Below are 26,822 nucleotides of genomic sequence, written 5' to 3' on the forward strand. Positions count from 1 at the left end.
CCTACTTGTGACAAATAAATAAACTTTAACTTCTACGATTCTGAGTGATATAAGCATTACATTTATAGATTAACTGGCTAAACTACTTGGTAAACTACTTGGTAAAAAAGTATAAAAGCAAATTACTGCTTCAAGTTCAGCTCTTTGAGAGGAATAGATAGGGTGGATTCTCAGAGGCTATTTCCCGGGTTGAAATGGTCGCTACGAGAGGACACAGATTTAAGGTGCGGGGAGGCAAGTACAGAAGTGACGTTAGGGGTAAGTTTTTCACTCAGAGGGTGGTGAGTGAATGGAATCGGCTACAGGTCAGGAGCTAAGTGGGCCTGGCAGAGTTCAGACTTCCTGTATCATTGGTTCCAACATGAATCACCACTTTTAGATGTCCTTTCTCCCTCCATCTCAAAATGTCTGCACCCTGTCATGATGTCTTTGGAATGACACCAGACACTCATGTTAACACTTGCAAGACATCTGTCAGTTCTTTCAATTATTGGACTTGTGGTCTCATCGAAAAAAGATGGATCTGAAACTCTCCTGTTTCCAGGGACTCTTCTGGGACTTGGAATTTTTTTTGGTAGGTCCGCCTCTTCAATGATTTGGCCTCAACTGCTTTCTGCGGCAGTGAATTCCATAGGCTGATCGTTCTCTGGGTGAAGAAATTTCTCCTCATCGCTATCCTAATCGGTCTACCCTGTACCCTCGGGAATGTAACGCTGGTTCTGCACACCCCACCATTGGGAACATCCTTCTAGCAACTGCAGCAGAAGGAGGCCAGTTGGCCCATTATGTCTGCACTGGCTCTCTGAATTAAAGTGTGGCAACCTAGTGCCATTCTTCTGCCATCTCCCCATAGCCCTGCATATTGTTTCTTTTCAAATAATAGTCATAGAGGTTTATAGCATGGAAACAGGCCCTTCAGCCCAATTTGTCCATGCTACCTTTTTCTTAAACCCCTAAGCTAGTCCCAATTGCCCACACTTGGCCCATATCCCTCTATACCCATTGTACCCATGTAACTATCTAAATGCATTTTAAAAGACAAAATTGTACCTGCATCTAATCCCCTCTGGAATGCCTTGATTGAACCTGCTTCCATTACTCGCAGTAAGTGCAATCCACTCTCTAACCACTTGCTGTGCGAGTAAGTGTTTCTCATATTGAATTTTTACCAATTACCTTAAATCTCACTCGAGGTGTCGTCACCTCACTGGTATTCAGTACTGAAAACTGCTCAGCGAGAGATACGCTCCTGAGTGGTCTAACACTTACCCTGCCAGATCCCAAACACTTCCTGCCAGAGCTCTCAGTGGCTGAGGGAGGGCTGTCTCCGGGAAATTCCCAAACTCCTGTTTTCCTTGTAGTCCCATCAGTCACTCCTCAAGAATCCTGGAGCTCAGGTTTGGTAGTATTTCCTACGCACATAATTATCACGGACACCTGTAGTGTCCTGGAATTCACACATGCCAGAGGAATTGCAGACAATCCGTTTGACCAGAGCCACAGTTCTATTTCGAGTGAATTTATAATTTGCTTATAATGATAGATCTTATTTTAGTACCTCTTAAAGTCTCGTCTTAAATTTCTTTCCATAATCTCTTGCAGAGTCTCAGTACAATTTTGGATATCTTTAGCTGTAGAGTTCGCCACTTAATTAAATTATCCCCTTAGATAATTAAGCTAAATATTAATCCTAAATAGTTATCTGTAATTCCTCCAGCGCCACCCTTTTTGCTAGTGGCGTTACATCCTCAATCTTTCTCCCTCTGACTTTTTCCTATGCTCTCCATCACTCTCTCTAGCACTGCAATATATTTATGTTCCTTTCTGATTTGATTTCATTTATTATTGTCACATGTGTTGGGATATAGTGAAAAGCATTGTTTCCTGAGCACTGTACAGACAAAGCAAACCATTCATAGAGAAGGAAAGGAGAGGGTGCAGAATATAGTGTTACAGTCATTGCTAGGGTGTAGAGAAAGATCAACTTAGGCCCATTCAAATATCCGATGACAGCAGGGGAGAAGTTGTTCCTGAGTTGATTGGTATGTGTTTTCAGACTTCCATATCTTTTTCCCAACAGAAGCAGGCGGGAGAGAGAATGTCCGGGGTGCATGGGGTCCTTGATAATGCTGGCTGCTTTTCCAAGGCAGTGAGAAGCGAAGAATCAATGGATGGGAGGCTGGTTTGAGTGATGGACTGGGCTTCGTTCGTGACCCTTTGTAGCTTCTTGTGGTCTTGGGCCGAGCAGGAGCCCATACCAAGCTGTGATAGATCCATAAAGGATGCTTTCTATGGTGTCTCTGTAAAAATTGATGAGAGTTGGTGGAGCTGCCCGCAGTGCCTCTCTCTGCCCCAGCACTATATTTATGTTCCTTGAGGCCTCCCTCGATGCTTTCCTTGATTCACTCCACCTTGACACTGTAATTATATTCTTTGTCCTTCCATAATACTCTCTGTCTCCAGTACAAAGGAGTAAATTTACTACTCAAGTACAAGTAACATCAGTAATCCAGTGCCGCAAGTCTACATTCATCGCCCAGTGCAAAAGACAATTGAACCATTCCAATGCACCGCAGAACAAATTGACTCCTCCAGCCCAGTTCAAGGTAAACTCAGTGCTCATGCATAATCAAACAAAACTTAACAGTCAAGAACAATTTAAGATCAAGGAATTAAGGCCTCCAGCACAATCCAAGTCTAATTGACTACCACGGAAGATTATAAATAAATTAACCGCTCCAGTTCAACAGAAGGTAAATTCACCACACTTCTGCACAATTTTAGCATGTAGGTACCACAAACAGTTAGGAAGGCAAAGGGTAGTTTTCCAAATATTTCCAATTAGTATTTTTCCAAGTATTGTTCCATATATCATTTCAAGAGAGCTGGAACATTAAGCGGAAGCAAGGAAATCTTGATGCACTTATTGAGATCACAGCTTGAGTACAGTGCACAGTACTGTTCTGATTAGATTAGATTTGATTTATTATTGTCACATGTATTAACATACAGTGAAATGTATCGTTTCTTGCGCGCTACACAGACAAAGCATGCCATTCATACAGAAGGAAAGGAGTGCAGAATGAGGTGTTACAGTCATAGCTAGGGTGTAGAGAAAGATCAACTTAGTATGAGGTAGGTCCATTCAGAAGTCTGATGGCAGCAGGGAGGAAGCTCTTCTTGAATCGGTTTGTACGTGACCTCAGACTTTTGTATCTTTATTCTGACGGAAGAAGGTGGAAGAGAGGACGTCTGGAAGGAGTGGGGACCTTCATTATACCAGCTGCTTTACCAAACCACCGAGAAGTGTGCACAGAGTCAATGGATCAAAACTAGGCTTACATTAACACTGCAGTGAAGTTACTGTGAAAATCCCTGAGCCGCCACATGCTGGCACCTGTTCGGGTACACTGCACCTAACCAGCATACCTTTTGGACTGTGGGAGGAAACCTGAGCACCCAGAGATGATCCATGCAGACATAGGGAGAACATGCAGACTCCACACAGATAGGGACCCAAGCCAGGAGTCAAACCCAAGTCCTTGGTGCTGTGAGGCAGGGGTGCTAACCACTGTGCTACCATGCTGCCCTGTCAGTGACTTTACTTTATATAGGGTCACTGGTGGCTAAGTTGGAAAGCCAGAGACTGTATGAGCTTATTTTTTAACTGAGCAAAATATATCATTGCACAAAGGTGGATTATGACGTACAATTAAATATATATTGCCTGTTTATGAGAATAATTTTTGTGTGTACCATTGCTAGCTGCAGTACATCTGCTGCACGTATCAGCAGGATGACTATAGGATTATTCCTGAGAAATAGAACATAGAACACTACAGCACAAACAGGCCATTCGGCCCACAAGTTGCGCCGATCATATTCATACCTACCAGGCCTATCTATAACTCTCAATCCCATTAAATCCCATGTACTCATCCAGAAGTCTCTTAAAAGACCCCAGCGAGTTTGCCTCTTGAACCACCGACGGCAGCTGATTCCACTCACTCACCACCCTCTGAGTGAAAAACTCACCCCGGACATCTCCTCTGTACTTGCTCCCCAGCACCTTAAACCTATGTCCTCTCGTAGCGACCATTTCAGCCCTGGGAAATAACCTCCGAGAATCCACCCTATCTATTCCTCTCAACATCTTATAAACCTCTATCAGGTTGCCTCTCAATCTTCGTCTCTCCAGGGAGAAGAGCCCTAGCTCCCGCAACCTATCTTCATAAGGCATGCCTCCCAATCCAGGCAACATCCTTGTAAATCTCCTCTGTACCCTTTCAATAGCTTCCACATCCTTCTTGTAGTGAGGCGACCAAAGTTGAAGCTAGCCTGCACTTCGTAAAGGGAAGGTCCACTGCCATTGCTGGAGGTGTGAAAATTATTGCTGCGCAGCTCAGTATTCCCAAACAACAAATGGTGATCACAGCATGGTGCACTGGAGACCTTAGTGGAAAAGGTGGAAGAGGTGAGATGTTGTGTTTGGTATCTGCAGGTGGGAACGAGGCCCTCTAGATACCCAATTGACAAGATAAAGGCAAAATACTGCGGATGCTGGAGTCTGAAACAAAAACAGAAAATGCCGGAAAATCTCAGCATGCCTGACAGCATCTGCGGAAAGAGAATAGTTTCAAATCTGGATGACCCTTTGGTGACATTGGCTCTATTCTCTCTCCATAGATGCTGTCAGACTTGTTGAGAATTTCTAGAATTCTTAAAAGCATACAGCAAGAGATTTTATTGAATTCAAATTTCACCATCTGCTGACTATGAAATCATTGTCGATTGTCAGAAAAACCCTTCTGGTTCACTCATGTCCATCAGGGAAGGCCTTACCTGGTCTGTCCCACATGTGACTCCAGGTCCACAGCAATGTGGCTAAATCTTCAATGCCCTCAGTAATGCTGGCCCAGCAGTGATGCCCACATCCCTCAAACAAATTTTTAAAAATGCCCAAGGACAACACTTCCCATTTTTACCCATCGAAACCATCAGGAAATCACTTCACCAGAACACCCACCTAGAAGGATGGCTGAAAATGTCTACTTTCATGTTCTTTAGGATGGGAAATTAAGCCTGAATTTATCCAGCTATTTTTTTATTTGCCCAGGAAACATTTGCAGCTTTAGGTTGTTTCATCAGAGTCTGTAATTTCAACACATCAAAACTAACACCTTGATTCCCTAACCATTTCAAATTACTGATCAAGCTTTGCAGTTACACTGTCTCTTCTTTCGGACCATAGAACCCTACAGTGCAGAAAGAGGCCCTTCAGCCCATCGAGTCTGCACCGACCACAATCCCAACCAGGCCCTACCCCCATATCCCTACATATTTTACCCACTAATCCCTCTAACCGAAGCACCTCAGGACACTAAGGGGCAATTTCAGCACGGCCAATCAACCTTATCCGCATATCTTTGGACTGTGGGAGGAAACTGGAGCACCCGGAGGAAACCCATGCAGACAGGAGGAGAACATGCAAACTCCACACAGACAGTGACCCGAGCTGGGAATCAAACCTAGGTCCCTGGAGCTGTGAAGCAGCATACAACATCATCTATCTCTGGTGACCTAGTAAAATTAACCTGGATCAGAGTCACACTCTGCAAATAGAATTGTCGATTTAAAGGTATTCCAGACCTGCTTTGTGTACCATCTGAATGAATATATCTGTTAACCCCACAAGCCTCACTTCCAATATTAAACTCCACTCTAATGTTATTAATAACACATTCTTAAATTCTGCAGGACCACCCCATAAGAAAGTACTAACATGCATCATGACAATGCCTGAAAGTTTTCCTTTATTCTACAAGTAAGACATTGTGGGGTCTGTTTTAGGTCAACCACAACCTATTTTCAGCAAAACAGATTTCAGTGTTATTAACGCTGGGCCTTATAAGGTAGTTATGTTTTAAACTGTTTTCTTCATGTACACAGTCTGCATGTTCCCCCTGTGTCTGCATTGGTTTCCTCTGGGTGTTCTGGTTTCCTCCCACAGTCTGAAAGACATGCTGGTTAGGCGCATGGGCAATGCTAAATTCTCCCTCAGTGTACCCGAACAGGTGCCAGAGTGTGGCGACTAGGGGATTTTCACAGTAACTTAATTGCAATGTTAATATAAGCCTACCTGTGACTCTAATTAATAAACTTTAAACTTTAAAAAAACTTTACCTTTAAAACTTCAAAGTTTAAAACTTCAAAGGTCAAATAGAGTCATGGGAGATGTGACTTTCTCTGCAGCCTATGGAACCTCATAATAAATCTGCCTGGAGACAAGTTTATATGACCTGGTTGCCAAGGAGACAAGAGGCCAGGTTAAAACATATTGAAAATAAGGTGCGGGTTTTAACAACTGGACACAAAAAAGGAGGCAGCTGTTCTTACAGGCTCTCTGGCAGAACTTTCCAGACCCGCCAGCCACAGGAATTGTAACAGTCGGGACAGCAAATGCGATGGACTATGCAAAGGTCCGTGACCTTGGGCAGGATTTTCCGACCCTGGGGTGAGCTCAGCCAGAAAATCCTGTCCACTGAGTCAGCAAAAGCAAGGTTTGAGGAAGAGGACCCACATCAGGTGATGTGTCAGACAGGACAAAAGAACGATGTTGGGGTTAACTACCAAGCAGAATGCTGGTGAGGATAGATTCCCCGTACAAAGAGTTTATGGCCAAAGGTGTGCCAGTGCGTGCCTTGCTATCAGGGGTCCAATCAAAGATGCTTACGAGATTGGGGGAAGGGAATGTTCTTTGAAAGGACACTGGAAGATTCACCTTGACGGGGTTATAAAAAAGCCCAAACCTGGCTGTTAGGACAATGAAACACAGGGTGAACATATTTTTGTCTTTGGATCCTTGGAAGCTGTAATAGCTCAGGAAGCCCAATGGAAAGGAATATAATTTATTAAAGAATGCAAGGTGAAACTACTACCATGATGTAAACACACTTGTCCCTGCTGGGATCACAGTGACTGGGCCTGCCTTAAAGAAGGCTCAGGAAATGAGTTCCAGCTCAGGCCTCTGACTGTTACCATGAGAATTCATACTCAACGAGCTGCGCAGGGAGTCAATGTTTCCTCATTAACCTCATGGTGGTTATCACACTCTCCTCCTAAATCCCGAGTCCCAGAGTTTCCCTCGCTCCCATGACAATGGGACCTTTGCTTGCAGCCTCATTTCCATCATATATGTAGGGTCTGGCCTGAATGAACATCTCTTCCTTGAGATGCCACTACAGGGGACTCGTACTCGGTGCTGACCTCTGACTGGGTGTCCGCTCTGCCTCTGTCTCTGTGTCAGAGCCAGAATCTTCATCATTCAGATGACTGGCTCTTGAGTTTACAGAGGGCAAAATTTTCCATCCATAGGCCAGTGTGAAGGACATCGATGATAGCGTATCTATAGTTGCCTCTGTGGTGGGTTCCCTGTGACACAGGTGATCTACGTGCTTCTTTAAGATCTTCTTCATGTTTTGTCAAAAATAACTCCCAGAATCCATGGAGAGCAATCACCGGAATTCCTCATATGGGTATCTTCCAGTTTGAAGTCTCTGTCCAATCTCTGACCATCATGGCCCCTTCTCTGGGCTTCTTGCTTTAACTCAGAATTACCGGCCAAATTTGGGAGCATCTGGCTAAGCCTTGTCCGAAGGCGTCAGCCTGGCAATAGCTCCACTGGGGTTATTCCTATAGTCGTATGAGGCAAAGTCTAATTATTAAAGAGGAAATGTGCAAGCTTTGTTTTATTTGTCGCAAATTATTTGCCACAAACTTGTGGTTTGATTCTTCACACCACTTTTGAATGTCGGACCCTCTTGCTTGTGATGTGGAGATGCCGGCGTTGGACTGGGGTAAACACAGTAAGAAGCCTCTCAACATCAGATTAAAGTCCAACAGGTTTATTTGGTAGCAAAAGCCACTAGCTTTCGGAGCACTGCCCCTTCTTCAGGAAAGTTCTGTTCACAAACAGGGCATACAAAGACACAAACCCAATTTACAAAATAATGGTTGGAATGCGAGTCTTTACAGGTAACCTTAGAGATACAGATAATGTGAGTGGAGAAAGCATTAAGCACAGGTTAAAGTGATGTGTATTGTCTCCAGACAGGACAGTTACTGAGATTTTCCAGGCAAGTCGTGGGGGTTACAGATAGTGTGACATGAACCCAAGATCCCGGTTGAGGCCATCCTCATGTGTGTGGAACTTGGCTATCAGTCTCTGCTCAGCAACTCAGTGCAGTCGTGTGTCGTGAAGGCCGCCTTGCAGAACGCTTACCCTCTCGCTCAGCCAGGCCTTTTGGAAGGGTGCCACGCAGTGGTGCCTTGCTCCATGTGTATCAAGAAGGTCTAAAATTCCCTGCTGGTAAATGGGATCCTGTTGGCTGTCCTGAGAATCTCAGGTATATAATGTATACTAACAGATTGATGGAGTTTCAGTAGAGGCAATCCAGTGCACATCATTCTATTTTGAATGGGTGTCAATGAGACTTAAAAACATGGAGCCCATAAATGGCCCTGAGAAGTCCGAGCATCCAGGGTCTCCCCGGCCATTCCCAAGGGTACAACGAGGCTGCTGGCAGAGCCTTCTGCTTTTCCTGGCAGGTTTTGCATCACTTGACCAGGTTTCCATTATCACAGTCTATACCAGGCCACCAGACATAGCTGCCTGCAAGCATTTTCATCTTCCTAGGGGGCCATTGTGCAATTCTTGGAGCTTTGGTCGCTGGCCTGGAGGTGGGACAAGCACCCGGGCTCCCACAAGATGGTGCCATCTTCTATACTCAACTCCTGATACTTACAGAGATAAGGTTTTAAATCTTTCGTCGGAGGCCCTAATAGGCCACGACTTAAATGTGACGTAGTTCCACCAATGTAACGTCCTCTGGGTCCATGCCTGGATTTGCTTGGTGCATACTAACAGAGTGTGCAAAAGGTGGGAGGGATGGTGGCACAGTGGTTAGTATTGCTGCCTCACAGAGCCAGAGGCCTGGGTTCAATTCCTGGCTTGGATCACTGTCTGTGTGGAGTCTGCACATTCTCCCCGTGTCTGTGTGGGTTTCCTCCGGGTGCTCTGGTTTTCTCCCACAGTCCAAAGATGTGCAGGTTAAGTGGATTTGCAACACTAAATTGCCCCTTAGTGTCAGGCTAGGGTAAATACATGGGGATATGGGGATAGGGCCTGGGTGGGATTGTGGTCAGTGCAGATTCGACACTCTGAATGGCCTCCTTCTGCACAGTAGTGTTCTATGATCTAGGTTCAGAGTCATTACGACTTCATCCATCTTCAGAGGAGAAGGTAGGCTGGTGAGTAATGGCAGACAGCTCAAGGCATCCGTGTTGGCAATATGTCTCCCAGGATAATATTCTAAGGTCGATTCCTAGACACCTAATAGCAGTGCCCAGCATTGGATCTGGGCTGATGTGATGGGACAAAATCACCTGGTTTTTGCTGAAGAGATTTGTAGTTTGTTGCTTTGGGTGAAATTCTGACCATAAAATGATGCACTGGTGGAACTTTTTCACTGCCATAGTCAAACCTTTCTCGAGCCGAGCATACTTCCTCTCTGCATCCACAAGGGTTTGTGATGGGTACGCGATTGGACACTGATTTGCATCGTCCCAAAGGTGTGATAATACCATTCTGAACCCACAGGGGGAGGTGTCACAGGTTGCAATGAGTGGTTTCGGGGGGAGGTCATAATAGGCTAATGTTGACTCCAATTGTTCTATTGTTGTTTGACATTTGTGGTATTTGCCATGACCATTCCAGATTTTTTTTTAAACAGTACATGGCGTGGTGCCAGGGGTTTGCCAATTTCAGTATGAATTTTCCATAGTCATTTGTGAGACCCAGGAAAGAGTCCAAATTCAGGTTGTATTCCATGGAGTAAGAGCCCCCTTTACAGCCTTCACCTTCTCTGTGACAGGACGTGATGCATCCTTGTCAACTCTGTACCCGAGCTACATTACCTTGTTTGTCTGGAACACCCATTTCTCTATTTTTAATCGGATGCCAGCATCAGAAAAAAAGCCATAAATCTCCTCCAAACTTTCCAACTGTTCCTTTGTGGGAGCTCCTGAGATTAAAATGTCATCAAGATAGACTGCCACTCTGGGCACCCCTGTTCTTCATCAATCTTTAAAAATGGCACAAGCCGAACACACGCCAAAGGGCAACCGGTTTTAATCATACCGTCCTGTGTGAGTGTTTACGGTGACGTACTTCCTGGATGAGAACTCAAGCTCCAGTTGGACGTAGGCATGGGGGCGGCACAGTGGCACAATGATTAGCACTGCTGTCTCTCACTGCTGGGTTCGATTCCCAGCTTGGGTCACTGTCTGTATGGAGTCTGCTCGTTCTCCCCATGTCTACGTGGGTTTCCTCCAGGTGCTCCAATTTCCTCCCACAACCTGAAAGACGTGCTGGCTAGGGTGCAGTGACCCACACAGGCATCGTAGTATGCCGAATAGGGAATTTCACAGTAACTTCATTGTACTGTTAATGTAAGCCTTACTTGTGACTAAAATAAATCATGTCTAAATTTGGAAAATCTGTGACCTCTCCAGCTAACGTTGCATGCAAGTCTTCTACGTGTGACATAGGATATCTAAGAGGGAGGCTTTGCTGACCATCAACCTATAATCCCCACAGAGATGGACTGAATTGTGAAGATTTTAAAACTGGGACTACTGACATGGCCCATTCAGCAAGTTGACCTGAGCGTACAGTGACAAGTTCCTCTACACATCCCAATTCACCTCTACTTCTGCACGTGGAGCATAAGGGACTGGTCATACCTTGAAGTATTAAGGTTGGGCCTCTGGATCCGTGTAGATCTTGGCCTTAATGCCTCTAATCTTCCCGGAGTCTCCTTGGAACACTTCAGGATACTTCCCAGTGACTTTGTACAAATGGCCAGTGCCCATTTTAAGGATCTGCTGCCAATCCAGGTGGATTTTCCATAGGCCAATCTCTTCCCCGTTCCCCCCCTCCCGCACACAAGTATTGGGCTCACTTCCACCCCTTCCCCAACTCCACCACCACCCTGGGGTTCCCCAGAGGGCTCACCCCTCGCACTGCCGCCCACCACCCTGCAGTTAGTGATCCACTTTAAAAAGGCGAGAGTGATTTACTTCTATAAAAAAAGTGAGTGATCTATTTTTTTTGTAAATAATCAGTTATCTTCTGTTCCTGATGCTAAATACAGCACATTGTCCCAAGGTATTTCTGGTTGACCCAATTCTTATGGTTTCTTTCCCAAAGCTATCATCTTTGTGGCTAACTTCTGTTCTGTAAAAGTTTTTCTTTCAGACCTGAAGACTTGTGCCAGTTAGTAACTGAGAGTGTGAGTTTCTTTTGAAAAGTTCACCGAGACGGTAACAGTATAAAAGCATTTAATAAGGTGCAATGTGATATTATGATTGGATGGGAGTAGGGTTATATGTTGGCATGGACAGAAGGTTGGCTATCAGATAGAAACAGAGCAGGAATAAAGGAGTCATTCTTGGGTTAGCAATCTGTTACCGATGGGCTTTCTGTCAGCATCAGCGCTTGGGTCTCAGTTATTTAATAAATAATTGCAAATCATTACAGATGCTGGAATCTGAAACAGTGCGGCAAAATCTCAGCAGGTCTGACAGCATCTATGGAGGGAGAATACATTCCAAGTCTGGATATCCAGACTCAAAACATTGGCTCTATTCTCTGCGTACAAATACTCTCAAACCTGCTGTACAATTGATATACATTTAACTTAGATGAAGGGAGAGAATGCAATGTAACCTGCCACTGATACAAGTTTTAAGTTTATTTACTCCAGAACTAGTTTGAAGTTAACCTTTATTTTATTAGTCACAAGTAAGGCTTACATTAACATTACAGTGAAGTTACTGTGAAATTCCCCTAGTCACCACGTTCCAGCGCCCGTTCGGGTCAATGCACCGAACCAGCACGTCTTTCAGACTGTGGGAGGAAAGCAGAGCAGCCGGAGAAAACCCATGCAGACACGGGGAGAATGTGCAAAAATCCACACAGACAGTGACCTCAGCCGGGAATCGAACCTGGGACCCTGGCACTGTGAGACAGCAGTGCTAACAACTGTGCCACCATGCTGCTCCGTAGGGGTCATCGTTTGAGGATAAAGGGTAAGTCTTTTAGAACTGAGGTGAGGAGAAATTTCTTCACCCAGAGGGTGGTGAATTTTTGGAATTCATTACCACAGAATGCAGTTGAGGCCAAAACGTTGTCTGATTTCAAAAAGAAATGAGATATTGCTCCAAAGGGATCAAGGACGATGGTGGGGGAAGGGGGAGATCAGAGCATTGAATTCAATGATGAGCTCTGATCAAGATGAATGGTGCAGCATGCTCAAAGGGCTGAATGGCCTACCCCAGTTTCTGTGTCACAAGAAGGCTTACATTAACACTGCAATGAAGTTAGAGTGAAAATTCCCTAGTCGCCACACTCCAGCATCTGTTCAGGTACACCAAGGGAGAATTTAGCATGGCCAATGCACCGAACCAACACGTCTTTTGGACTGTGGGAGGAAACTGGAGAGAACCCATGAGGGAGAACGTGCAGACTCTGCACAGGCAGTGACCCAAGCCAGGAATCGACCTCAGGTCCCTGGTACCATGAGGCAGCTGTGCTAACCACTGTGCCGCCTTTAATCCCCATTGCTGATATTTCTTTATAAAACATAGAACATAGAACACTACAGCACAAACAGGCCCTTCGGCCCACGAGTTGCGCCGATCACATCAACACCTACCAATCCATAGACCTATCTATAACCCCCAATCCCATAAAACCCCATATACTCATCCAGAAGTCTTTTAAAAGACCCCAGCGAGTTCGCCTCCACCACCACTGACGGCAGCCGATTCCATTCACTCACCACCCTCTGAGTGAAAAACTTACCCCTAACATCACTTCTGTACTTGCCTCCCCGCACCTTAAATCTGTGTCCTCTCGTAGCGACCATTTCAACCCGGGGAAATAGCCTCTGAGAATCCACCCTATCTATTCCTCTCAACATTTTATAAACCTCTATCAGGTCGCCTCTCAACCTTCGTCTCTCCAGGGAGAAGAGTCCCTGGAGTATAATATAATAATGTGGTATAATAATTGCTCCTGTGAGTCACTCGCTGCAGGATACCTAACTTCTGTCCTGCTCTTGTCGCCACTTGCTGGAATTTTACCATCTCGCCTGCCCGAGGTTCGTAAGATCCCGCCTGAGGCCAATGGAGAATGTCATTCTACAAGCCTCGCCCACCCCGATCCTGGGGCAGGCACACTGGTAAATTTCCAGCTATTGTGTTTATCTGGCTGGTTCAGTTCAGTTTCTGTCAGGGTAAATGCCAAGAAACTATTTCCCCTGGTTGCAGAGAGAAAAGAGAAAACTGGCAGGAAATCTTGGCAGTACGGTGGCACAGTGATTAGCACTGCTGCCTCACAGCATCAGGGACCCCGGTTCAATTCTAGCCTCGGGTCACTCTCTGTGTGGAGTTTGCACGTTCTCCCCATGTCTGCGTGGGTTTCCTCCCACAGTCCAAAAATGTGCAGGTTAGTTGCTTGGCCATCCTTGGTGTCAGGGGGATTGGCAGGGTAAATGTGTGGGGTTGCAGGAATAGTGCTTGGATGGGATTGTGTTCAGTGCAAACTTGATGGGCCAAATGGCCTCCTTCTGCACTGACATGATTCTATGCAGCCTGATAGGGATTTTTAAAATGATGAAATGGTTTTGGAGAGGCAGACCGATGCTGTAGTCATTAATAAATGCAATAGGGACTACAGGACGTAACCATTTGTGTAGAAAGTAGTTAGCATGTGGAACACCCTGACACACGGAGTTGAATCGCATCAAAATATTTCAGGGTAATCAGGATAAACACAGAAGGGAGAAAGAAATCAAAATAAATGTTCATGTGTACTACATAAACAGCACAGTTTGATTGGTCTAAATGGCCTTTTTGTACATTGGGCCTTATTGTCAGGAACTCCTCCCATTCTCCTCTTCAGCAAGAGAATTGCCCCTTTACCCTTCTTCCTCCTTTGAGCCACTCTTAAAACCCAGTGCTTTGATCAAACATAAAACTCTTTCAGGGAGGGCGATAGCTTATAAAGCAGAAACTTAACTAGTGTTCTGGGAACCTGGGTTCGAATCCCACCACGACAGCTGGTGAAATTTGCATTCAATAAAAAATATCTGGAATTAAGAAACTAATAATGGCCATGAAACCATTGTCAATTGTTGGAAAAACCCATCTGGTTCACCAATGTCCTTTAGGGAAGGAAATCTGCCGTCCTTACCTGGTCTGGCCTACTTGTGACTCCAGAGCCACAGCAATGTGGTTGATTCTCAACTGTCCTCAGGCAATTAGGTTCGGACAATAAATGCTGGCCAAACATGTCTCATTAATGAATTAAAGAAAACACTGGAACACTACCAACTGCAAGTTCCCCCTCCAAGTCACTCACCATTCTTTCAGTGTCACTGGATCAAAATCCTGAAACTCTGTCCCTAACAGCACTGCACCACAAGGGTGGTTCATAGAATCAGAGAAGAATCATAGAAACCCTACAGTAGAGAAAGAGGCCATTCAGCCCATTGAGTCTGCTCTAACCACAATCCCAGCCAGTCCCTACTCCCATATCCCAATACATTTACCCGGTAATCCCTCGAACCTACGTATCTCAGGATACCAAGGGGCAATTTTAGCATGGCCAATCAATCTAACCCACACATCTTTGGACTGTGGGAGGAAACCGGAGCGCCTGCAGGAAACGCACAGACACGAGGAGAATGTACAAACTCCACACAGCCATTGACCCAAGCCAGGAATCAAACCCAGGTCCCTGAGCTGTGAAGTAGCAGTGCTAACCACCGTGCTACTGTGCCACCAAGTTCAAGAAAGTGGCTCACAACGAGCCTTACGACTATCATTTTACACCTTTACCACTACCACAGCCAGGGGGTTTTCACAATAACTTCACTGCAGTGTTAATGTAAACTTACTTGTGACACTAATAAATAAACTTTAAACTTTTCAAAAGCAATTAGGGACGGGCAATAAATCCTAGCCTAGTGAGCGATGTCCACATCCCATCAATGAATAGAAGAAAGTTTTTGATCAAATGCCCTAACACCCCCTGAGGGTGGCACAATGGTTAGCACTGCTGCCTCATAGCTCTAGGGGCCCAGGTTCAAATCTGGCCTCAGATGCCTAACTGTGTGGTGTTTGCATGTTCTCCCTGTGTCTGGGTGGGTCATCCTGAGGTTGTAAAAGGCACTACTTTTCTCAACGTCTTTCCGTCCAGTCCTTAATCCGCAAGAAACACAACTGAAATTAAAAAATGAATGAGCAGTTGCACTCTACCTGGAATCGCCGCATGTCTCTCGGATTCCCAGCATTTTTCAAACAGTTCTGATTGCACTTGAGGAAGAACTTTAAGAAGAATCTGTAGGAAGCAAATGGAATCCGGGTCAGAACACCTCGCGGAATCTTTGTTCAAGTTTAGTTTTTATGTGTGCCTGAGTGAAGCACAAGTGTGTACAGTTTAACCAAACCCATTGCCATTCACACAACCTGACACCATTCCAATGGATCAGATACCCTTCCATTCACCCCCCATCATGTAGCACCAATGAGATCAAATGATCTGTTTCTGAAGTTTAAAAGTTAAAGTTTGTTTATTAGTGTCATAAGTAGGCTTACGTTAACACTGCAATGAAGTTACTGCAAAAATCCCCTAGTCACCACATTCCAGTGCCTGTTCAGGTACACTGAGGCAGAATTTAGCACAGTTAGTACACCTAACCAGCACATCTTTCAGACTGTGGAAAGAATTTCTTACAGACAATATGCAGATTCTACAAACAGTGACCCAAGCCAGGAATTGAACCCAGATCCCTGGGACTATGAGGCACTAGTGCTAACCACTGTGCCACCGTCCATTCTTGCACAGTGTGCTTGCTGGGCTGAATCAATGGCTTTAGCAGTGGCCCTGTCCCCCAACAGGAAAGTCATGCAACACTGCAACATCCACTTTTTTGGAAGGACTGGCAGGATTAAAAATGCGAAAACAGGCAATTAGCTGCCTGTTGTAGGGTCTTCTGCCACTCAGAGGGTGAAGGTCTCACCAATCAGAGCTCTTCAGTCCCAGTAGCGCTATGGGAAAACAGTGGACACTGTTGGTACTACAGCAGGGCACAGCAAGCCACCATGGAGAAGGCAAGGGAAGGAGGGAGGCTGTCAGTGGCCACCTCCCTGCCCCGTGTCCATGACTGCAAGAAATTACAAAGGGTCACGACTGAAACCCGGTCCATCACGCAAACTAGCCTCCCATCCATGACTCTGTCTACATTTCCCGCTGCCTCAGAAAAGCAGCCAGCATAATCAAGGACCCCACGCACCCAGGACATTCTCTCTTCCACCTTCTTCCACTGGGGAAAAGATACAAACGTCTCAGGTCATGTATCAACCCACTCAAGAACAGCTTCTTCCATACTTGCCACAAGAGGACACAGGTGCTGGGGAGTAGGTGCAGAGGAAATGTCAGGGGTGAGTTTTTCACTCAGAGGGTGGTGGATGCGTGGAATCGGCTGTTGGCGGTGGTGGTGGAGGCGGATTCAATAGGGTCTTTTAAGAGACTTTTGGATAAGTACATGGAACTTAGTAAGATAGAGGCTAGGGGAGAAAGAAAAAACAGAGGGCATGGGTTAAGGGTGAAAGGAGAAAAGTTTAATGAGAATATTGGGGGGGGGGTTCTTCTTCACGCAGAGAGTGGTGGGAGTGTGGAAGGAGCTGTTGGATAAAGTGGTAAATGCGGGGTCACTTTCAACATTTAAGAAAAACTTGGATGGGTTCATGGATGAGAGGGGTGTGGAGAGATATGGTCCAAGTGCAGGTCAGTGGGACTAGGCAAAAAAATGGTTCGGCACAGACAAGAAGGGCCAAAAGGCCTGTTTCTGAGCTGTAATTTTCTATAGTTTTCTATAGAGGGTTATAAGTAAGCCTAGTAGGTAGGGACATGTTCGGCGCAACTTGTGGGCTGAAGGGCTGTAGTTTTTCTATGTTTCTTCTGCCATCAGACTTTTGAATGGGCCTACCTTGCATTCAGTTGATCTTTCTCTACACGCTAGCTATGATTTTAACAATACATTCTGCACACTCTCCTTTCCTTCTCTCTGAACGTATGATTTATCTGTCTAAGAAACAATACATTTCACTGTATACTAATATATGTGACAATAATAAATCAAATGAAATCAAAATCAAATGCCCTCAAGCTTGCACAGATTAGTGCAGATCGAGTGATCACTCTTCCAGCTGACATGTGGCACGCAGTTTAACCAGTCGCACAGGCTGCCTTTCATCAGGGCCATATGGAGCTGGGAAGATTGCAATAGAGATGGGAAGAGGCCCCTTGGGGTCATTAATTTACCACTTAAGAGACTCAAGTGGAGACGGGACAGAAAGGTCAATCTTGGACCTTCCCATTCAGAACTTTACTTCCAGTATCAGCGGGAAGGCATCAGGTGTCAGTCCTGAGGTCAACCCACTAAATTCTCAGACCCACCTGCCTCCTTCCTCACCCCCTACAGGAGTGGAATGTTCCAGTCCTCAAGTCCAACTTCTGAACTCGCAATGCTATGATTTCTATCTGATTTCCCTCTTAACCACTGTGTTATCCGCTGATGATAGTGTCACGCATCTTGTTACAGCTGAAATATCATCATGTATCAATTGCATTGAGCAGTCCTGACTATGTTGGCCATTGCACCTACCACTACAATAGACTGGCATTTGTCACTGATAGCCACAGTATAAAGACATACAACTGAAAATATTGACATTGATTTGATTTGATATATTATTGTCATATGTATTCATATGCGCACTATACAGACAATGTGTACTACTCATAGACAAGGAAAGGAGAGAGTGCAGAATGTAATGCAGTCAAAGCTAGGGTATAGAGAAAGATCAACTTAATGCAAGGTAAGTCCATTCAAAAGTCTGATGGCAGCAGAGAAGAAGTCGTTCTTGAGTCAGTTGGTATATGTCCTCAGACTTTTGTATCCTTTTCCCAACGTAAGAAGGTGGAAGAGACAATGTCCAGGGCGGGTGGGGTCCTTAATTATGCTGGCTGCCTTACTGAGGCAGCGGGAAGTGTAGACAGAGTCAATGGATGGGAGGCTGGTTTGACTGATGGACTGGGCTTCGTTCATGATCCTTTGTAGTTTTCTTGCTGTCTTGGGCAGAACAGGAGCCAGACCAAGCTGTAATACAACTGGGAAGAATGCTTCCTATAGTGCATCAGTAAAAGTGCAGGAAGGATGTAATTGCTCTGGAGTGAGTGCAGAAGAGGTTTACAAGAATGTTGCCAGGGCTGAAAAGTGTAGCAATGAGGAGGGATTGGATAAGTTAGGGTTATTTTCCTTGGCACAAAGAAGACTGAGGTGTGACTTGATAGAGTTATAGAAAATTATGGGGGGGTAGAAATTGAATGGGCAGGATAACATTGTTTCCCTTGGTGGAGAATTCTAGAACCAGAGGACATTGATTCAAGATAAGTGGGAATAGGTGTTGAGGGGGCAAGAGGAAGATCTTTTTTACGCAGATAGTGTTGGGTATCTGGAATTCACTGTCTGAGTTAATAGTGGAAGCAGAGACCTTAAACTCCTTTATAAAGTACCTGGATCTGTACCTTAGATGTTGTAAGCTCCAGGGCTATAGGCCAGATGCAGGAATGTGGGATCAGAAAAGGCATCTGGGTGCCCTTGGGTTACATAAGAACATAAGGACATAAGAAATAGGAGCAGGAGTAGGCCATCCAGCCCTTCGAGCCTGCCCCGCCATTCAATAAGATCATGGCTGATCTGTCGCGGCTCAGTTCCACTTTCCCGCCCTCTCCCCATAACCCTTAATCCCCTCTCTTATCAAAAACCCGTCAACCTGCGTCTTAAAAATATTTAGCGAGGCAGCCTCCACCACTTCAACGGGCAGAGAATTCCAGAGATTCACCACCCTTTGAGTGAAGAAGTTCCTCCTCAACTCCGTTCTAAACCGCCCCCCCTTTTATCTTGAGGCTGTGCCCCCTAGTCCTACTGTCTTTTTTGAGCGGGAAGAGTCTCTCCACCTCTATCCTATCCATCCCATTCATCATCTTATACGTCTCAATGAGATCTCCCCTCATTCTTCTAAACTCTAACGAGTACAAGCCTAGTTTATTCAGCCTCTCCTCATTGCTCAACCCCTTCAACTCCGGTATCAGCCTAGTAAACCTCCTCTGCACTCCCTCCAAGGCCAAAATATCTTTGCGCAGGTGCGGCGCCCAAAACTGCACACAGTACTCCAGCTGCGGTCTCACCAATGCCCTATACAGCTGCAGCAAGACCTCCCTACTTTTATATTCAATCCCCCTCGCGATGAAGGCCTGCATCCCATTCGCCTTCCTGACCACCTGCTGCACCTGCAAGCTGGGTTTTTGCGACTCATGCACAAGGACCCCGAGGTCTCTCTGCACCGTCGCCTGCTGCAGTTTTTCGCCCCGTAAGTAATAGTCCTTCCTACCATTCTTCCTTGGCATGGATAAGATGGGTAGAATGGTCTCCTTCCATGCTGTAACTTTTCTTTGGTTCTATATTTAAAGAAGGAAGGAATTGGGAGAATGTGAGGAAAAAATCTCCCCTCAGAGTGTACCCGATTATAACCAGACTGAGCTTGTTCCTCACTGTGTATATCACTTGGATCCTTCAATGCTTGCAATCCCTTCTACCCGCCACAGTGTTTTGACTTCATGTTTTCCTTTTCGTACCTTCCCTCTTCACCCACTCCCCGCACTCGCTTCTTGCAATGTGGGAATTGTAAACAGGAATCTCCTGTTAGTCACTATCTCCCGTCATTTGTGTTCCTCCCTCATTCTCCTTATCGATCATTAGCTGTTCTGACCCTGCGCGGGAGCTCAGCTAATACCTTCCATTGCTCTCAGATTTCAGTAATGAACATCATCCCGCACAGGAATATAATCCCCCAGCATCAGAGACCATACGGCAATATGGGTGAGTACCGACCGAGTTTAACCCTTTGCATTCTTCTTCATTCACCCCGGTCATAGAGTCATACAGTGCAGAAAAGGCTCTTCGACCCATTGAATCTGTACCAACAATAGCTACCACTAAAGTTGCACTAATCTTATTTTCCTGTACTTGTCCCATTTCCTTGAATGTACTGATATTTTAAATGCTCGTACAAATATTTTTTAAAGGTTGTAAGGTTTCCGACCTCCACTATCTTTCCAGGCAGTGCATTCCAGATTCTCACCACCCTCTGAGCGAAAATTCTTTTCTCAAATCCCCTCTGAATCTCCTTTCCCATCCCCTACAAGTGTGCCCTCTCATGATTGACCCCTCAACCAAGGGGAACAGCTGCTTCCTATTCACTCTGTCCATACCCCTCATAATCTTATACACCTCAATCATGTGCCCCCTCAGCCTTCTCTGCTCTAGAGAAAACAATCCAAGCCAGTTTCTCTTATAGCTCAAATGCTCCATCCCAGGCAACATCCTGGTGTATCTCCTCTGTACCCCTTCCAGTGCAATCACATCCTTCCTATGGTATAGTGATCAGAACTACACACAGTACTCCAGCTATGGCCTAACAAATGCTTTGTACAACTTCAACTCTTTGCTCTTCTACCCCCTTCCACAACCAATGAAAACAAGTGTCCCATATCCCTTCTTTGCTGTTTGCATGTCTGCTAGGGTTGACAATCCTCTACGCCTGGCCTAGAATATTCTGGAATTAAAAATTAATCTTCACTGCTGCAAGCCCTCGCCGCAGTTCTTCCAGTGTCCAAGATCACAAGAAACTACAAACGGTTGTGAACGTACCCCAGTCCATCAAGCATTGACTCTGTCTACAGTTCCCGCTGCCTCAGGAAACCAGCCAGTATAATCAAGGACCCCATGCACCCCGGACATTCTCTCTTCCACCTTCTTCCGTCAGGAAAAAGATACAAAATTCTGAGATCACATACCAACCAACTCAAGAACAGCTCCTTCTTATAGAGACATACATATAAGATAATGAAGGGGCTAGACAGGGTAGAGGCACAGAGATTCTTTCCACTTAGAAAGGAAATAAGCACTAGAGGACACAGCCTCAAAATAAGGGGGAGTCAATTTAGAACAGAGTTGAGGAGGAATTTCTTCTCCCAGAAGGTAGTGAATCTTTGGAATTCTCTGCCCATTGAAGCAGTGGAGGCTACCTTGCTAAATATGTTTAAGTCACAGGTAGATAGAATTCTGATCAATAAGGGAATTAAGGGTTATGGGGAGAAAGCGGGTAAGTGGAACTGAACCACTATCAGATCAGCATGATCTTATTGAATGGCGGGGCAGGCCCGAAGGGCTAGATGGCCTACTCCTGCTCCTATTTCTTATGTTCTTATGTTCTCTGCTGCCATCAGACTTCTGAATGGGCCTAACTCGCACTAAGTTGATCTTTCTCTACACCCTTGCTAGGACTGTAACATTACAGTCTGCACTCTCTCCTTTCCTTCTCGGAAGGAAGCTTTGTCCGTATAGTGCTCAAGAAACGATACTTTCCACTGTATACTAATAAATGTGACAAAAATAAATCAAATCAAATAAAAACCAGAAGTTAATGACGTAGGCAGCTGAGGGCACAGCAGGAGGAAGAAGCTGGGGGATGTACAAGGGGCTGGAATCGGAAGAACACAAAGATCTAAGAGGGTCGGAGGCCTGGAGGAGGTTGCATGGATATAAGGAGGATATAATAGCAAGGATTAGAATTTTAAATTTGAAGCTTTGTCAAATATAGAGCCAACATGATGAGTGGACAGATACAATTCAGCAATCCAAGCAGACAAAAATATATTTTTTTCTAAAGTTCGAAGCAAACATTGCCTCGCTATCAGAAGGATGTAGATGCATTGGAAAGGGTGCAGTGGAGATTTACCAAACATTGCCTGGTTTGGAGGATATGGACTATGAAGAAAGGCTGAATAAATTTGGATTGTTTTCATTCGAGCGTCGGAGGATGAGGGGGGAACCTGATAGAGGTTTACAAGCTTGGATGGAATGGATAGTCGAAGTCTTTTTCTCAGAGTCGAAGGGTCAATTACTTGAGGCGGGGGTGGAGGGAGTACAGAGGTTAAAGTGAGAGGGGGATAAAAGTGAGAGGAGGAAAGTTTAAAAGAGATGTGAGGGGAAACTTCTTCACACAGAGGGTGGTGAATGCCTGGAACGTGCTGCCGGAGGAGGTGGTGGAAGCAGAATTCTATAAACGGTGTTCAAGAGGCATCCGGATAGATACATGAGTAGGGAGGGAACAGAGGGATATGGACCGCGTAGAGGCAAGAAAATATTAGATTGGGGAGGCATCGGTGTCGGCACAGACTTGATGGGCCGAAGGGCCTGTTCCTCCGCTGTTGTTCTTCGTTCTTTGAAATCCTGCAGGCATGTACGCTGGCAGGATCTCAAAATCCCACCAAGAGCGCATCCCCCTGCCACAGGTTTCCCGGGGGTAAGGGACGTATGGCGGGAAACTTCATTAACCACGCAGGACCAATAAAAACCCTGCTGCCCCAAAACACGCCACAGCGAGGGAGAAAACACAGATGCCGCATCGCCTCAAAAATCCGACGAGGAATATTAAGGCCAGTTACGCAGTAACAGACCAGTGTGAAGAGAATTACTTTATTTATTCTGGGGAGTGTGACTTTAAAGAAAGATATAAAAAAGTGCACTAATCTTTCCTTCCTTAACATCCCACCCTTCCACCCTCCCCCCCACCTTCCGTCACCCCCACCTTATCACCGCATTAAAAAACCTTATTAAAATAGAATACATAATTAATGCCTGCACGGAGCTTATCAGCAATTATTGGTTTTAGAGCAAATGGGACTAGCTAATGAGAGAGGAGGGGAAGAACTCGCTCCCTTCGCTACAAACGTTCCTGCTTCATTGCAGTTTTGTCAAAGGATCAGCAGGGAGAGAGAGAGAGACAGAGACAGAGTAACAAGACAGCCCTGTGATCCATTACCCTGCCTGTGTCACCGTTTGCTCTGTCCCCACTGAGGTGGCAGCAGCTATAAATCAATCTGCAGCTGGACATTTATGTTCCGCTTGCTTCAGCCCGCTGTTAACAAACATCTTCATTAGCACCTCCAGCCTGGCAATGGGGAATCAATAACGACAACAACAACCTGCATTCGGAAAGCACCTTTCCTGCCGCAACCCGCTGCGTCAGGTTTACAAGGGCAGGTGACCAAAGCTTTTTTTCTTCAGCTTATTTATTAGCGTCATCAGTCAGCTTGAAATGGAGTTGCTGTGAGAATCCCCTAGTCGCCACACTCTGGCATCTGTCCAGGTGGACGGAGGGAGAAATTAGCACCTCACCGGCATGTCTTTCGGACCGTGGGAGGAAACTGGAGCGCCCGGAGAAAACCCTCACAGACACGGGGAGAACATGCAGACGCTACACAGATAATGACCCAAGGCGGGAATTGAACCCAGGACGCTGGTGCTGTGAGGCAGTAGTGCTAACCACTGCACCCTTGGTCGAAGAGCTTGAACAAAGAACAAAGAACAGTACAGCACAGGAAACAGGCCCTTCGGCCCTCCAAGCCTGTGCCGCTCGTTGGTCCAACTAGACCATTCGTTTGTATCCCTCCATTCCCAGGCTGTTCATATGTCTATCCAGATAATTCTTAAACGATGCCAGCGTGTCTGCCTCCACCACCCTACTTGGCAGCGCATTCCAGGCCCCGCCACCCTCTGTGTAAAAAACGTCCCTCTGATATCGGAGTTATACCTCACCCCCCTCACCTTGAGCCTGTGACCCCTCGTGATCGTCACCTCCAACCTGGGAAAAAGCTACCCACTGTTCACCCTATCTATACCCTTCATCATTTTGGTTTTTAAGAGGCAACTGAAAGGAGGACAGGGAGGATGGAGATGCATTTAGAAAGGGAATTCCTGGGGACAGGACGTCAGCAGCTGAAGGCAGTTGTGAAACAACAGAAAGGGAGAAACATAGAAACTAGAGGCAGGAGTAGGCCATTCAGCCCTTCAAGCCTGCTCCGCCATTCATTTTGATCATGGCAGATCATCAAACTCAATATCCTGATTTCCAACCCCCCCTCCACCTTTTACCCTCATACCTCTTGATCCCTTTAGCCCCAAGAGCTAAATCCAATTTCTTCTTCAAATCAGACAACATTTTGGCCTTAGCTACACACTATGGTAGTAAATTCCACACATCCACCACCTACTGGGTGAAGAATTTCTCCTCACCTCAGTCCGAAAAGGTTTACCCCTCATCCTCAAACTGTGACCCCTGGTTCTGGGCTCCCCCACCATCGGGAGCATTCTTTCTGAATCTACCCTGTCTAACCCTGTCTGAATTGTATAAGTTTCTACGAGATCCCCTCTCACTCTAAACTCCAATGAATATAATCCTAAACGACTTACTCTTTCCTCTTATGACAGACCTGCCATCCCAGGAATCAGCCTGATAAACCTTCACTGCACTCCCTCTTTAGCAAGGATATCCCTCCTTGGTTCTTGGGAGCCCACAGCAGAACCAACGTGAATGGGGTGTTTAAACACAAGTTCTACGTCACTAAATCATCATTTCCATAGGTCATATAGTCATCGAGATTTGCGGCATGGAAACAGGCCCTTCAGCCCAACTTGTCCATGCCGCCCTTTTTTTAAAAAAAATCCCTAAGCTAATCCCAACTGCCCGCATTTGGCTCATATCCCTCCACACCCATCGTACCCATGTAACTATGTAAATGCTTTTTAAATGACAAAATTGTACCCGCCTCTACTGCTACCTCTGACACCTTGTTCCAGACACTCACCACCCTCTGTGTGAAAAAATTGCCCTTCTGGATCCTTTTGTATCTCTCCCCTCTCGCCTTAAACCTACGCCCTCTGGTTTTAGACTCCTCTACCTTTGGGAAAAGATATTGACTATGTAGCTGATCTGTGCTTCTCATTATTTTATCGACCTCAAACGATCACCTTCAGCCTCCTACGCTCTAGAGAAATAAGTCCCAGTCTATTCAGCCTCTCCTTATAACTCAATCCATCAAGTCCCGGTAGCATCCTACTAAATCTTTTCTGCACTCTTTCTAGTTTAATAATATCCTTTCTATAATAGGGTGACCAGAATTGCATACAGCATTCCAAGTGTGGCCTTACCAATGTCTTGTTCAACTTCAACAAGGCATTCCAACTCCTATATTCAATGTTCTGAATGATGAAACCAAGGATGCCGAATGCCTTCTTCACCACTCTGTCCACCTGAGACTCCACTTTCAAGGAGCTATGAACATGTACCTCGAAATCTCTTTGTTCTGTAACTCTCCCCAAGGTGACCATACCTTTGGCATGGGTATTTTTGCTTTTGTGTCAGATTTGTAAACTAAAGATCAGCCATGATCTTATTGAATGGCGGGGCAGGCTCGAAGGGCTAGATGGCCTACTCCTGCTCCTATTTCTTATGTTCTTATGTTCTTATTAAAGGTTGAGATAGCTGTTATGTCCTAACTATGTTACAGCATTTGGGATTTAGCAGTTGGGGCAAATGGGATCAAAGTTATGGGAAGAAAGCATGATTAGGCTATTGATCACGATCATGATGAATAGCGGAGCAAGCTCGAAGGGCCAAAAGGCCTCCGCCTGCTCCTATTTTCTATGGTTCTATGTTTCTACGTTAGGGGTTGTGTGTTTTAAACAAGTAAGAAAAAGATGTGATTTGCACACATAGGTTCAAAATAACAACAAGAGTTTTTTTGTAGGAGATATTAACGGTACAGAGTAAGAAAAAAAACAAAAGCAGGAGCCTGTGAAACATCCCAATGACATCATTATCAAATCATGTGACTGAATCTTAAAGCAATCCTACAACCACTACAATATATAACAATAGCCTTCACTGTCGGGCAGTCATTTTCTGAAGGTGCCCTGTGCTTCACCCTGCAACATGAAGACCCAGATTCCAACTTTCACCTCAACAACGCATTTGTTGACTAACATTTTCCTGCTAATTTGGGGTGCTGGTACCAGGACTGAAGGCCCTCCCCCAACACCTGCACCTGCCATAGCTGCCCTCCACAATTATTATCAACTTGCAACCCTGGTGATATCCTGAACTATGGGACATCGATTCTGTGAACAAATCCTCAACTCCACTTTCCTGCTTTATCCACAAAACCCTCAATTCCCTTACTGATTAAAAGTCTGTCTATCTCAGCCTTTAACATACCTAACAACCCAACCTCTACAGCTCTCTGTGGTAAAGAATTCCACAGATTCACTATCCTCTGAGGGAAGACATTCCTCCTCGTCTCTGTATTAAATGGGTGACCCCTTACTCTGAGATTATGCCCTCTGATCTTAGACCCTCCCACAAGAGGAAACAATCTCTCAGCACCTACCCTATCAAATGCCCTTCGAATTCTATATGTCTCAATCAGGTCACCTCTCATTCTTCAAAGAAAAATAAAGAGAGCAATGAAAAGTAAAGCACAGGGACAGGCCTTTCTGCCCTTCAAGCCTGTGCCAATCATAATTCCCTTACCAAACTAAAAATAACCTTCTCCCCTTACTCAGTCCATATCCCGCTATTCCTTCCCTATTCATGTACCCATCCAGATGCATCTTAAATATTGCTGATGTGCTTCCACCACCTCCTCTGGCAGTGGGTTCCAGGCACCCATCACTCTCTGCATGAAAAACTTTCCCGCACATCTCCCTTAAACTTTCCCCTATTTC

At 45.4% G+C, this 26,822-nt stretch overlaps 1 protein-coding gene across 6 annotated transcripts in view; it reads right to left on the reverse strand.

Moving 5' to 3' along the window:
• LOC145348922 (transcription factor COE3-like) overlaps positions 1-26,822 on the reverse strand; it is a 402,710-nt gene that overhangs the window by 147,221 nt on the left and 228,667 nt on the right. For all 6 annotated transcript variants that reach the window (XM_080197025.1, XM_080197054.1, XM_080197017.1 and 3 more), the window contains one exon: positions 15,385-15,466. In XM_080197025.1, the coding sequence (XP_080053151.1) occupies positions 15,385-15,466 (82 nt within the window). The remainder of the gene's footprint in view (positions 1-15,384; positions 15,467-26,822) is intronic.

This window comes from Carcharhinus amblyrhynchos, chromosome 1 (assembly GCF_965287045.1).
Source record: "Carcharhinus amblyrhynchos chromosome 1, sCarAmb.v2.hapA, whole genome shotgun sequence".
NCBI lineage: Eukaryota > Metazoa > Chordata > Chondrichthyes > Carcharhiniformes > Carcharhinidae > Carcharhinus > Carcharhinus amblyrhynchos.